The sequence below is a fragment of the Nilaparvata lugens genome, chromosome 3 (genome assembly GCF_014356525.2).
Source record: "Nilaparvata lugens isolate BPH chromosome 3, ASM1435652v1, whole genome shotgun sequence".
Taxonomy (NCBI): domain Eukaryota; kingdom Metazoa; phylum Arthropoda; class Insecta; order Hemiptera; family Delphacidae; genus Nilaparvata; species Nilaparvata lugens.
This window is the reverse complement of record NC_052506.1, coordinates 32,115,544-32,130,647: the sequence shown is the minus strand read 5'-3', so window position 1 is coordinate 32,130,647 and position 15,104 is coordinate 32,115,544. Positions and strand designations below refer to the sequence as shown.

Sequence of the window (15,104 nt, the reverse complement as noted above, 5' to 3'; positions counted from 1 at the left end):
TGACATCAAGCGGGTTTACTGCCTTCACGATACCCCAAAACGACGGTTTCGGAATCTTTGGTCAGTTTGTGCTGGTGAAATCCGTCAGCATTCAAAACTTCTGTTCAGCCAGAAACTTTGGTGAAATTGGTACTTTAAATCGATCCCAACCAAAAATCTGATGACAGGTATTTCGGCACTGGACCTAGAATTAATTATTACACATTTGATTTAATAATAATTGATAATACACACTCAGAGCACACTTATCAAAGAACTGATTTCGGATATACTCTATTCAAACAATTTTGATTTTTTAAAGTGTGTTGAGTCCGTGTAGGGTAATTCATTATTATATGATAGTTTGATTAATTTTTCAAATGATTCAGGAATAATGAAGATTTTTTTCGGTCAAATGTTTCAATTGTTTAATGAAACGACTTATTTCATAGTTTTGTAAAACATGCTTCTATCCAACGAAGGTTCACTTTTGAATCAAGATGGCAAGCATCATGTCCATGGGAATTATGGGGAGTCAGTTGATGGTTGATGTTGATCTCAGGATTTAGGTGTTGTGATATTTCATGGATTAATCAAAACTAAAGTCCAATTTTCTTTCCAATTCCATTCTTAAAATGTATGCAGTTTTATTTTCTTCCTTAATATGTTTTGTTCTGTAGAAGTTCTCACAGAAATATTTTTGTTTTCGTGATTGCTCTCATCTTTTAATTGATAAGGAGCAAAAAACTAGGCTCTCTGTTGCTAATTGTTTCAATGGTTTCTGGAAATGGTGTGTAAAGAAGACGTTGTGACATGGTTTAAAGGGTTAAAAAGCTACCAACGAGCCGATGTGATGTGTACTTTGCTTAATATGTGTTTGCCATTCGAACTGCGATTTCTTGGCACATGTCTGGAGAACCTCGGAAAACGAGATTTCCATAATCTTAGAAAGACTGAAAGTGAAGCAAATAATTTAGCTGTAGGTATAGAGGACCAGTGTATCAGTGATAAGAGAGTAAGAACTACTTTGGCATTGTATATTTCGTTACTCCATTCGTGTAATTATCGGTGTTCCAATAGTCTATTTAAAATATTAAGCAATTGGGATGGTATTAATGCCTTGTTGAATTCTTCTACGCTTTTATCTCCGGATGATACTACATTAGAAGAACTTTTATTATTATATACACTAGCCTTAAATCATCCTGCCTTTACGGTTGAACAAAAACTATATTTAGGTGAAATCATGTCAAAACTACAAGAAGAGGTCAACAAAAGAGGTCTATTTTTTCAAACTGAATCACAAAACTCTACAGGACTCGGTTTAATAAATGATAAAATTGTGCCAACTCAGGTAATTCAATTTCATGTTTTATTTCTTAAGTTTTGCCCTATTATAGAACCTTGACTGAGAATAGTTTTATCTCCCTTCTTTTGATTATAAAATGTACTACTGTAATGTACTTTTTGTTGGTAGGCTTCTATTTAGTAGTATGTTCTGAATTTAAAGTTGCTGATTGCATTTGTTGATAACTAAAATTGGTAGAAAAGTAGTCAAAATTACCTTTAAAAGCTCAAGGAACATTGATAAAGACGCTATCTTCATGCAATGATAAGGTATTGCTGTTATCAGTTGTTGCTGATTGTTAATCTAAAAACTGCTGTTATTGAATATTACAAAGTGCTGTAAAGCAAACAAATTTCTTAATTAATCAAGTAACAGATTAATATTGTATCTCATTTTATATTCAAATACAGAACTAATTATCAACACAACTTGGTACTCTTTTATAATGCACAGATATGTGCATTAGATATGTTTATGCAAAGATAACAGACAATTATATCAAGAAAGAATTCCGTTGACTCTTATCGTAGTGCTCAGACATTTGCAGTTTATTAATGAATAAACACAACCATAAGAGCCAATTGTATATCGTATTATTTTTAATCGCATTTAAACGGAAACATACTTTGTCTCAAATGTGAAATTATTAAGCTTGTATTACATTAGGCCATTAGTGGGTCGTCTAGTATTCGAGCGAATATGGGAGGGCATTAGTTTTTATCACACTTAGCTCATCACACTAGGCTTGCCAGCCCGGCCACTAGGTGTCCGGCGGGTGTCTTAGCATTCTTTACACACGGTTGTCAATTGTTGCTCTTTGGGTACTTACTGGTGTCCTACTATTTAATGAAGGTCACGAGGTATAACTTGAAACTTCAACTTCCAATGCATGATTTATAACGTTGGGGGCGTTGAAGTGTTGAAAACACGGTATCTGTAGAAAATTTTCAAAGCAAGCGTACCGGCTACCGAGAATGAACTAACCAAACACTTAAGGCTAAGTCATAAGAAGTGTTTTCCAGACGAGTTGGTGGGAATCTCCGATTGGCTGATTATCAGATGATTTCCAGATGCCAAACCATCAACCAAACTGAGAGCTTCCTGCCCTGCCGACGCGATTGAAAAACGCTTCGTGTGGCTTAGTCTTGAGAGTTTGGTCAGTTCGTTCTCGGCACCCGGTAGCCTACTCTCTCTTTGAAAAGGAAAATAATTTATTACTTATTAATATGAATCATGCTAACTTGGAATTATTATTAATTATAATTTGAATTTTCTTAACATACTTTCTGCCTCAGTTAAAAATTAGTAAACAATCGATATAAGTAAACATTAACTTACAATTGAAAATTCTGCATGTCATTAAATTAATCCGCAAATTAAACTGAATTATTAAAATAGTTGAAAATAAAAATCGAATTACTAAGATATATTTATAATTCAAAGACGGGAGTATGCAAAATATGGTACGATTTTTTATTTCGGATTTGTGTTCTTTAGTGTCGTAATCAATTCATTTCTTATTCTTTTAGAGGCTGTTGAAAATTGCTTTAATATGAAAAATCATCTATGTGATGATTTAGCTTGAAATACATCAAATTTATATTTTTAATATTTTTTCAATTATGATTTAAAATTTGCGTTTGAAACAATTGTTTCTATTGGAATTTTGTTGCAGATGAACTCCGCCTCTCCTGACAAACAGCTTACGGTCTCAAATACTAGTCACATTAGTCCTATTAACCCACCAACCAGCTTTATTACAGGTTTGTACAATTTAATTAATTCAAAATGTATCTTTACACCCAGATATACAACGTATAGAATATTCTACATTGGTCTAAATATTCAAGATCCTTTGGAAACTTGGATATTTTATATGTTGCTCTATTGATCTTTAAAATACAGTTTCTTAATGCTGGTCATGCTGAAATGTTATTGTAATTTAAAAGTTGAGTTATGTGTGTAGTAAGCCTAGCAGAAGGGTTATATTGTTTGTAACTATAATATAATTACCTATTTCCATTTACCTATTTATTTTTGAAGTGAAAATTTTTGTGATGTGAATTTAACCCTACCTTAAACATTTTATTGGACAAAATCGAGGAACAGAAGAGGTCTGGCAAGCGCCTGTTTTTTCATTCATATATAATTGTAATTGTTGATTAATGATGAAATAAATAAACTTATCTCACGGTATGAGTCCTGTTTCTTGGGTTAACAATTCAGACTACCTTGGCTTGTTAATATTCATTTAAAATTTTCCATGTCCATGATATTCAAGTGCACAGTGACTTTCCGAACAATGCAGTATGAAAAATAAAAACTAATAATGACATAGGCCTACTGTGTTTTGTGATCCTCAGTCGGCTCTATGTAGGCCTAAATATCGGTATGGTAGGCCTACTCTACGTAGCCTTGGATTTGACAGTCAAATTCGTACTTAATTTTGCAACCTATTTTTGAGGCTCAGTTCAAGCCCAGTTTAATATCAGTAAATACAAGCACCAAGGGCATATGCTAACCTGTAAGTGGGAAGTCTTCAAGATTCTTAGAACAAGCCAAGGTGGTCTAAATTGACAACCCAAAAAACCGAACTCATACCTTGAGATAAATGGATGAGTATTAATTTATGAATTATCTTGATATGTTTCTTTACTTACATTCTTATTATTATATCGGTTATAAAATATGTTGAAAATTGCCTTCATTCATATCAATGCAGCACTGCATTCGTTTATTTTTGTTTTCACTCACCTGACGCAACTCAATGACAATAAAATCGTCGAATGTATGCCGTTTGTGGTCTGTTCGATGCACATCTTGTTTTGTCGCAGCCCATAAATAGTAATCTGGAGATCTTGTCGGCACAGTTTATTGGGAATGATTCGTTCCCCAGAAACATTGCATAGGAAATCGAAAAGCGAGTGCAGTGCTATTTTGATGTGAACATTTCTATATATCATACGTATATCTTATAACCGATAGGCCTATAGCCATAACGATGTAAGTAAACAAACACATTACATTTTAAGTAGCTCAATTTATTTTATTTCAATAATTCAATTGTCAGTGACTTTCCAAACACTTTATAATGTTACTAGGAATCTGAAAATTGCCGGTTCGATCCCAGCAGTGCAGGAGTCAATATTTTTCGCTAAGAATTCTTCTATGAAGATTATCCATGCATCATTTTGTAATTTTTACCTGTTGAGGAGCACGGGCTACACCTGCTCGTATTTCAATGAAATTGTATCGTCACATCATATATCAATCCATAAACGTCGGAGATGTCAACTTTCAAGTTTCACAAGTCACTATCAGCGCATGCGCCGATCGTCCTCTTCAGAAGTTGATGTGAGGTTGTATTTTTTGTTTTAGGTGAACCGGTGCTAAACCTTCATGACCAGTTGAACGCGTGTGGTTACCAGATGCGCCTGCAGCCGGGCATGCTGCCATGCTGGCCGGCAATGGCGATGATGGTGCCTCCCCCTCCCCCTGCCTGCCAACCAGAGCCCCCCTCCACGCCGTCGCCGCTCGTCAGTCGAACCTCGTCGCCCTGCCAGTCCAGGCCCGGATCACCCGGCAAACCCAAGAATGTAGTCATTAATACCTTCAATAGACCGCCACCCGATCCTCCCACCAACGACCTGCCAAACTACTTGTCCAGTCTAGCAAGTTGTACTGTGGACCAGGTGCGTCAATTACATCTATATTTTATTCATAATACTTTTTCAATTGTCGTACCTGTTTTCGCGTTCAAGTTGTTGATGAATGCTCCTAATACAGATTAACACAAAACACAATGAGTTATAATTATATTCAGTAAAGTATTTCAATAGGACTACTTGAATTGTTAATTAATAAAGGAATAAATTCATAGTACCCTCTTTTCTTTAAAACTTGAATATTATTTAATACGATATTATAATTATAAAATATAACAATTAGTTTCAGCTTTCAAGCCATTTTCTTTAAATAACTTGAAAATTGCTGAAAGCAGAAAAGTTGTTTTATTTTATGTAAAAAAGTTTCAAAGAAAAAATGGTACTCAGAAATATTTATTTAGTAATTATATTTAAATTCATCTCGATCAAATCTATAACGTTTCCTACATTATCAATCGAATTGCACTTGAAACAAAGAATAAAGTTGGTACGCCACAAGGAAGTCCTTGCATAGCCAGTAGTGGTTCTTTCTAATACCCCAATTGCCAACTAATACTGATTTTATCCGTAACAAATGTTTCAACTTGCTGACTGGAACAACATCTCGGACGTAGTATGAGAATAACGTTATTTTTCAATTTCTTAACCACGAATTATGGATGTGTCGGTTTGTATACATGTCAACCGAGAATTTTTACTTTTAGGTCGAAAAAATGACTGACGAAGAACTGCGAGAGTTGAAGCTTCCAAATGGAGCTTTATCTCAGCTTCGAAGTATAGTCAATAAAGTTCATAACACGAATGGATTAGCTAATATTTCAGAAGCAACAGTAAAAAAGAAAAGGGAGACTAATGAGCCGGAGGTAATATTATTCAGTATTCTGATTGTTCTAGAGGTATTTTAATCCTTATTGGTTTACTCAAGTAACATTCATTCAATTCGCATCTTTTTAGTTTCAAACAATTCGCATAGTACATGTTTTGAAAAATGTTATACCTGTATACTATAGTATTGTGGCTTTGAATTCAATCTTTCATAAATGAACTAAAGTTGAGGAATAATATTATGTTGTGCTCATAGACAAAATGTTTCCATTATATTTTCATTCCACACCCATTTGCTAGTTAACTCAACTATAAAGTTGAAAATATTCACATATCGATTTCAATTATTCTCTTATTTTCATTTCAAAAAATTTTGAATTCTTTAATAATTACTCAACTTATGTTTGTTGTTTTCGAAGTAATTGTAAATTATGTGATGCATGCTTCTAAACGTTTATTCTATTATTCAATATTATAGTTTTATGTAAGCAGTGTTCACAAATAAATATATGTGTGTCAACACTTAACAATTTTTAATATAATGAATTTTAGTTATATACTGAATGAAAGACAAACTTGTTCAGTTTTGCTGGCACAAGTGCGCATTTGCCCAATGTCTTCGTCTCAATCTGTCTTGGAATATTTCTGATTGTGAATATCTACCTGGAACTCCTACAGCTGCTTGAACCCTGTCTCTGAATACATAATATAAATACGTTGTTAACAGACATACTTAATGATGACAGAACTATAAAGATTGTTTGCCATCAGAGGCTAATCCAGCGATTGAATAAGGATATTAATTTGTTGATAGAGGACTTTGCTATACTCATTCTTGTGATCTGGTGTGATACTCAACTGTTGCTCTTTCAATTTTTATATGATTTAAAACTGTAACAGGAATGTTAAGAATATTATGGTGCTTTAAAGACTGGTATTGAATTGTAGACATTCTGTATAATAGAGTAAATTGGTCGATTTGATATTCATCTGAAGAGCTATATCTTGAGCTTTATAAAGTCTTTTTAAAAAATAATGATCACATGAATGAGCATTGACTTGTAGCCCCGTCAACGAAGTGTTATAGAGGGAAAAGTTTAGAAGATGATTTTTGATCCCGCAGCTCCGTTTAGGGTAGTGAGGACGTAAACATATCAAAAGTCCCCACCCCTACCCCATGTGCTAAGGGGGCGGGGGTGGTTCAAACCATTTTTTGGTTCTCGCATATAATTCGAAAATTATGCATTTTACAGACATGACTATTCTATAAGAAATTAAAGCTTGCATAATTTCCTTCAATATTGATCTAATAACTTTTTCTATATCTTTTCCACTTTTTGAGATATCTAGTCCAGTCAAATGGTCGTTTTTCAGTAAACAGCCCCGAAAGAATTATTCTCGACGGTTCTATATGTATTTTGGGGCGCTGAATTCGAATCCGAAATTTGCTGACACGCCAGAGGGCGGCTTCACTCCCAAAAACCCCCAAAATTTCGGACTTTTTTTCGAATCTCGAAAACCTTGAGTTTCTCAAGAAAAATCATTCTTGACAAAATCAAAGAAAATGGAATTTCCAATAAATTGAGTGGTCGCGCAGGACTCTACCGTTTTTGGTTCCGGAGCTACGAATTTTCAGAAAAAGGGTATTTTTTAAGGGTTTTTCAAAATTATGCAAACTCACCACTTTCACCCTATACAACTTTGATATTTCACTACTAGTGATGAAAAACCACACATCACGTGAAAGAGCAATTAATTCTGAACAGGATTACTTAGGAATTTTCAAATTTAGTAGAGGGGGAGGGGGAACACACCCAAAAATAGAAAACAAATCATTCAGTAAAAATACAAATTTTTCATTATAATACCTTTTCAAGGCCTTCCTAACAAAAAAAAAAATATTTCGGCTGAAATCATCAGAAGAGGGCTATTTTCTATGAGAATCACCCGTTAGATAGACTCACTTCCATTATTTCCGGGTGAGGATCCGTTCCATAAGGATACGTCAAGGATCAAAATTTTAAACACTTATAACTTTTGACAGAATAGTCAGATCTCCTTGTGCTACAGCTCATTCTTCTCAGCTCGTCAAGGCGGTTCAAAATCATGTATCATAACTTAAATTTGATTGAAAAATAAGAAAATCCTCTTTTAGTGTATTTTAGCCCATATCCAAATACACAGAAAAATGCCCAATTTCTATATTCAAAACTGTGTAGCTCGGTAACCCGAAATGATAAAAAATAGTACTTGGTCGTGATTTGAAGAACAGAATCTCCTCTTTCATGTGAGGTGAAGGAATTTTGTAAAAATATAATCATGAAGTAAGATACGTTTGTTTAAAAAAATCAAGAAATTTGCCATATTTTCCTCATTTTCACAGTCTCGACAGTTTTTCGATAATAAACAGTCATGCAAGATGAATTTTAGGCAACGTAGCTCATAGAGCATGAATTCTCTTTCATTTGAGACCAATCGCAAGTTTCTATCATGTATCTTACTCGTTTTAAAGACTCTTGAATAACAGTGAAATCGCAGAAAAAATGAAAATAATCATTTTTTTCGATCGGTTGTAACTTCTTGTAGGCCTAACGCCACTTTGAATATGTGAGACTGTGAAAATGATTAACGTATCACTAATTTTTCGCATATTCAAAGTTGCTTATCTTGTGAAATACTTCAGATAAAAAATCCAAAAAGTAGTCAAGGTTGTAGAGAATTTTTTCCTCTTTCCGCTACCATAAACTGTTTTTCTCATTCTAATACCGTTCAAAAGTTACAACCGATTGAAAAAATGATTATTTTCATTTTCTCATTTTTTCTGCGATTTCACTATTATTCAAGAGTCTCTAAAACGAGTAAGATACATGATAGAAATTTGCGATTGGTCTCAAATGTAAGAGAATTACATGGTCTATAAGTTACGTTGCCTCAAATCCATCTAGCATGACTGTTTATTATCGAAAAACTGTCGAGATTGTGAAAATGAGGAAAATGTGGCAAAATTTTTGAAACAAACGTATCTTACTTCATGATTATATTTTTACAAAATTCATTTACCTCACATGAAAGAGGAGATTCTGTTCTTCAAATCAAGACCTAGTACCATTTTTTATCATTTCGGGTTACCGAGATACACAGTTTTGAATATAGAAATTTGGCATTTTTCTGTGTAATTTAAATATGGGCTAAAATACACTAAAAGAGGATTTTCTTATTTTTCCATCAAATTTAAGTTATGATACATGATTTTGAACCGCCTTGACGAGCTGAGAAGAATTTTTGATCCTTGACGTATCCTTATGGAACGGATCCTCACCCGGAAATAATGGAAGTGAGTCTATCTAACGGGTGATTCACACAGAAAATAGCCCTCTTCTGATGATTTCAACCGAAATATTTTTTTTTTTTTTGTTAGGAAGGCCTTGAAAAGGTATTATAATGAAAAATTTGTATTTTTACTGAATGATTTGTTTTCTATTTTTGGGTGTGTCCCCCCCCTCTACTAAATTTGAAAATTCCCAAGTAATCCTGTTCAGAATTAATTGCTCTTTCACGTGATGTGTGGTTTTTCATCATTACTAGTGAAATATCAAAGTTGTATAGGGTGAAAGTGGTGAGTTTGAATAATTTTGAAAAACCTTTGAAAAATACCTCTTTTTTGAAAATTCGTAGCTCCGGAACCAAAAACGGTAGAGTCTGCGCGACCACTCAATTTATTGGAAATTCCATTTTCTTTGATTTTGTCGAGAATGATTTTTCTTGAGAAACTCAAGGTTTTCGAGATTGAATGAGAAATTCGAAAAAGTCCGAAATTTTTGGGGGTGAAGCCGCCCACTGGCGTGTCAGCAAATTTCGGATTCGAATTCAGCTCCCAAAAATACATAGAGAACCGTCGAGAAAAATTCTTTCGGGGCTGTTTCCTGAAAAACGGCCATCTAACTGGACTAATCCGCCGCTCTAATAGATGTGACATTTTTGAAAAAACACATTTTCCTTCAATCTTTTGCTATTTTTGCTTTTATAACTTTCTGAATATCGATGGGAAATCCATGCTTATCATGAGCTTATAGAGCATCAAATTCTCTTCAATTTGATGTTTAATTTCACGTGTTTACGCACATCCACACGACTGTTGCAGCAGCTTCAGTGTTTAGTGTGAGATCTTCAGTTATGCAAAAATAGACCAATTGACAAAGTAATTTGGAGAGAATGTTTTGAACACAATTTTTTACTTTGCAACTTTGTTGGGACCAGTTAGGGGGTGAACATATCAAAAGTCCCCATCCCTACCCCTTGTGCTAAAGGGATGAGGGTGGTTTAAAAGTTGCATTTTTTAGTGTTTTGCTTACAGACTCATATCTTGAGAAAAATGAGTTCAACCGAAATGACAAACTATTCAGAAATGAAGCTTGATAAATTTTCTACAATATTTGTTCTGTGGTGATTTGTGATATCCCCGACAGTTTTCGAGATAAACGTTCTTAAAAGTGTAAAATTGTTGAAATAACAGCTTTCAACCCTATTTTTTGATGTTTCAGGGCCTACAACTCTCCAACAATGCATACTTTAGTGTTTTCGTCAATAATAATTTTGCAAGATATTTTATTATTGTAGAAAAAAATACGTATTTATCAACAAAAGCAACACCTATTAAAAACTAAAAATGAAATAAAAACCTTAAATAAAACAAACAAGTTCAATGCAACCGTGCATGATCAGTGTGTAATCAGTGTGCATACATCAGTTTTTAACAATAAAACATAACTTATATAATTTATAAGTGGCTTGAATGCAATTTTAAATCAAAGGATATTTATTGAACAGTTATTAAATATTTTATCTTCAAATTAAGTTTCAACTTGATTGTAAATTTTGTTGGTGAACATGAAAGAATCTTGGAAATTGGAAAAAGATTTGTGAATAAAGCTTGAGCAAATCTTATAAAAAGTCCTCATGAATCCAAATAAATGAACGAAAATATATCAATCGTCTTCTTAAAAATGGATTGCATTTTACATTGATTTCAGTACTCATTTTCAAAGGGACCATCTAATTATTCCAATTATTTTATATTTCGTTATATTTATTTACTTTCTTCATTGATCACAACCATATAACACTTGCGAATAGGTACAACAGGCTCAAGTCTAAACTGTAGCTATAGTAACTTCCTATACAACAAAATAAAAAAATATAGGATGCAGTCTCATTTTGAATTGAATAATTATTTAAAGAAAGAAATCAAATACATTTTACTTTCCTTGCCCTATTACCATAGGTAAGGAAAGTATTGCTTTCCAAAAAAATTAAGGTACCCTAATTTCAAGTTTTCTATATGTTTCAAGGTCCCCTGAGTCCAAAAACATGATTTTTGGGTGTTGGTCTGTGTGTGTGTGTATGTGTGTATGTCTGTGAACACGATAACTCCATTCCTAATCAACCGATTGACTTGAAATTTTAAACTTGAAGTCCTTATACCATGAGGATCCGACAATAAGAAATTCAATAAAATTGAATTCAAAATGGCGGATAATTACTAAAAAACTATGTTTTTCACGGTTTTCTCGAAAACGGCTCTAACGATTTTCTTCAAATTTATACCATGGATAGCTATTTATAAGCCCTATCAACTGACATGAGTCTCATTTCTGAGAAAATTGCAGGAGCTCCGTAATATTCTTGAGAAAAATGGCGGATAATTACTAAAAAACCATGTTTTTAACGATTTTCTCAAAAATAACTTGACCGATTTTTTTCAAATTCATACTCTGTATAGTTATTTATCAGCTCTATCAACTGGCATGAGTCTCCTTTCTGGGAAACTAATGTGGGGTCCACCCCATCCTTGATAAATGGACTTAGTAACCTCCTTCTCGTGTATGAGGTAGGTAGGTAGCGCAGTTCATAAAAAGAACACATAGTCGAGATATTTCATCTATAGAGCAGCTGTTTTGACGACTTTAAAAAAATGAGGACTAAAAAAATCATCGAGTTTCACAATTTACACAAAGGAAAAAGTACTCTGAAAACAATTATATATACACATATACAGAAGTCTGATCGTAGTTTCAAATATGAGCAAGGAAAGTTGTGTGAGTGTACCACACCAGATTTTTTAATTTGGAAGTAGATGAACTTATTCAAAACAAACACACAGTAAAAATCATTAGAGAATTATTTTTTGCTTTATACTCTCTGTAATGAAGGTATAAAGAGTACTCTTTGTTTATGGAAGATAGTATGAACATCGGATATTATGAGAGAACAATGCGTCAATGTTAATTCAATATTACTTTGAATTTAAGAGTTCTGAATTCGAAATGAAGGAATCAAAGGAAAAGAGAGGGTCATTTAATTTATATTACATTCAATTTCACCTAATTTTTTTATACTGTAATTTGAATTGAGGTGGTGTAGAGATGGTGTACTTGTCTTGCAGGTGGGAGTTATGAGGCCGCCGATGCTAGGAGCTATGCGACCGGGCCTTGCCGCACCCACCGCCCCCGCTGTTCCGCCCCACCTGATGTGCCTAGAGCAGATGCGCTTGCTGCGAGTGCAGGACTCGAGTGCCTCAGCCAGCGACTCGGCCTCCGCCTCCGATCACTCGCCGCCTGACACGCCCAACCTCGCGCCGCCTCCGCCCCCGCCACCGCTCCCGCCTCCGCCACCGCCCCATCGCAGTCAGTTCACTCTCTTAAATTTTAGTACACTTTGCTATTAGTTTTTTTGTTAATGTAATTTGACTGCAATCTTTAATAGATAGTTCAATTCTAGCTCAAGGTAATAGGAAATTTCACACTAATAAAGGGGTTTATCACTCCTTCATAACTCTACTTGAGCAATGACCATACACTGTTACTTTCAGTACCACTTGTCAGTTACACTTTCGAATTTTGACTCTGCTATCAAATGTATACGAGATCTCTAGGCTTCTTCCTTTTCAGACTCCTCACTGTAGTAGAGTTGACAATGAGGTGTAGAGCTTGAATTTTCTGGTTATTATGTAGATTCTTTTCATGGATTCTGGCAGCATTTGTGATCATCACATCGACTGCTTCCAACTGCAGGTCCCTGTGGAGGTCCGAGTTTCTGACAAAGTATGGAGCATTGACAGCATTCCTCAATACCTAGTTCTGGAATTTCTGGATGATGTCTATGTTAATTTATTGGTGTTATTAGTGTAATGTATAAACTAAGCTTATAAACTAAATTCCGTCTTAGTTTCTTAGCTTTCAACTATATTCTGTATGTCAAAATGAATCTATTAGTTGGTTGAGGTAATCAATGCCATTGGAAATCGATTCAATCAAAATCAGTAGTTTAAAGTAGCCCTATCCATTTATTTTATTTGGAGGAAATCAGCAGACACGTGCAAACAATTATGATAGGCTTAGCGATTTAGGATCAATTTATAATTGATTTATTGATCCAATGATACACAATTATCAATCGAAATAATTGTGGAAAGACCAACAAACACTGCCAAAAACTGTTCCTTCCCCGAATTTTTATTAATATTCTAGTCCAGAAAGTAGGCTACTCATATTTTTCCACTTTATAAAATGTGTGTCCAATTTTATGAGCATATTCTTAAAACAAACAAATACATAAATATCTTTATTGACATAAAAACGCCAGAGATGCAGAGTAACTTCCAAGGCAGATGTCTCGTCATATTTTACAATTGATTTAATATAATCGGATTAGTAAATTATTCTATCACTAAATATTATTATTATTAGATTATACATCAAATTACAGAAGATGATGCACATACTTACACGATATTAGAAACATAGGCTATAAGGAAAATTAAATAATTAATACAAGAATAAAGCTTCTTGATACATATAACTTGTTGATACATATATTACAAAGAAAGAAGGGGAAAATAATGGGAAAAAGAAATTAATAAATAAAGACAGAATTAGTGTTAATCATGCCCCCGAGGACTAGTGTAAAAGTGGATTCAATAAACATACAACAGAAACAAGTGACACACGAAACACCCGATAGTCACACATGACAGGTCTAGATGATCCGAGATGGAATTGGAAATATATGATGCTCTATACATGGAAGAATTCTGATGACTTGAAGAGTTACAATTAGGCATGAATAATTTGAAACAAGAACGGCGAGGCACTGCATAAATGTACACATTCAGTTGAGAAAGCAAGAACATTGAACTAATTCTGCCATTGAACATTAACATAAGCATACTAAAATCACGTCTTAATTTTAATGATTCCATATTAAACACAATTCTGAGCTGTGATGTGGGGAAAGTCGAACGGGCATGTATTATTGAACTTTTTAAAATACAAATACCTGAGAAATCTGTTTTGAACACACTCCATAAAATTATGCTCTTATAACTTTTCAAAAATCGATGGAAAAAGTCTAATCTGATTATGAGCTCATAGATCATTAAATTTATAATGGGTGATTTTTTTGAGGTTAGGATTTTCATGCATTAATATTTGCTCAGATTTTTTTGAGGTTATGATTTTCATGCATTAGTATTTGCTCAGTATGCTTTGACATTTCATCATGAATAGACTTACTAACGAGCAACGCTTGCAAATCATTGAATTTTATTACCAAAATCAGTGTTCGGTTCGAAATGTGTTTCGCGCTTTACGCCCGATTTATGGTCTACATAATCGACCAAGTGAGCAAACAATTAATGCGATTGTGACCAAGTTTCGCACTCAGTTTACTTTATTGGACATTAAACCAACCACACGAATGCGTACAGTGCGTACAGAAGAGAATATTGCGTCTGTTTCTGAGAGTGTTGCTGAAGACCGTGAAATGTCTATTCGTCGCCGTTCGCAGCAATTGGGTTTGTGTTATTCGACCACATGGAAGATTTTACGCAAAGATCTTGGTGTAAAACCGTATAAAATACAACTCCTGCAAGAACTGAAGCCGAACGATCTGCCACAACGTCGAATTTTCAGTGAATGGGCCCTAGAAAAGTTGGCAGAAAATCCGCTTTTTTATCGACAAATTTTGTTCAGCGATGAGGCTCATTTCTGGTTGAATGGCTACGTAAATAAGCAAAATTGCCGCATTTGGAGTGAAGAGCAACCAGAAGCCGTTCAAGAACTGCCCATGCATCCCGAAAAATGCACTGTTTGGTGTGGTTTGTACGCTGGTGGAATCATTGGACCGTATTTTTTCAAAGATGCTGTTGGACGCAACGTTACAGTGAATGGCGATCGCTATCGTTCGATGCTAACAAACTTTTTGTTGCCAAAAATGGAAGAACTGAACTT

The 15,104-nt window shown here is 34.3% G+C and overlaps 1 protein-coding gene across 2 annotated transcripts in view; it reads left to right on the top strand.

The window, feature by feature from the left end:
• The first annotated feature begins 492 nt into the window (after positions 1-492).
• Positions 493-15,104, top strand: part of LOC111045865 (protein transport protein SEC31) — a 31,480-nt gene continuing 16,868 nt past the window's right edge. The window contains exons 1-5 of one of the 2 annotated variants that reach the window (XM_022331344.2): positions 493-1,333; positions 3,003-3,090; positions 4,706-5,019; positions 5,697-5,855; positions 12,260-12,500. In XM_022331344.2, coding sequence (XP_022187036.2) covers positions 767-1,333; positions 3,003-3,090; positions 4,706-5,019; positions 5,697-5,855; positions 12,260-12,500 — 1,369 coding nt within the window. In that variant the 5' untranslated portion in view covers positions 493-766. The remainder of the gene's footprint in view (positions 1,334-3,002; positions 3,091-4,705; positions 5,020-5,696; positions 5,856-12,259; positions 12,501-15,104) is intronic. The other variant, XM_022331352.2, reaches the window with a different exon arrangement.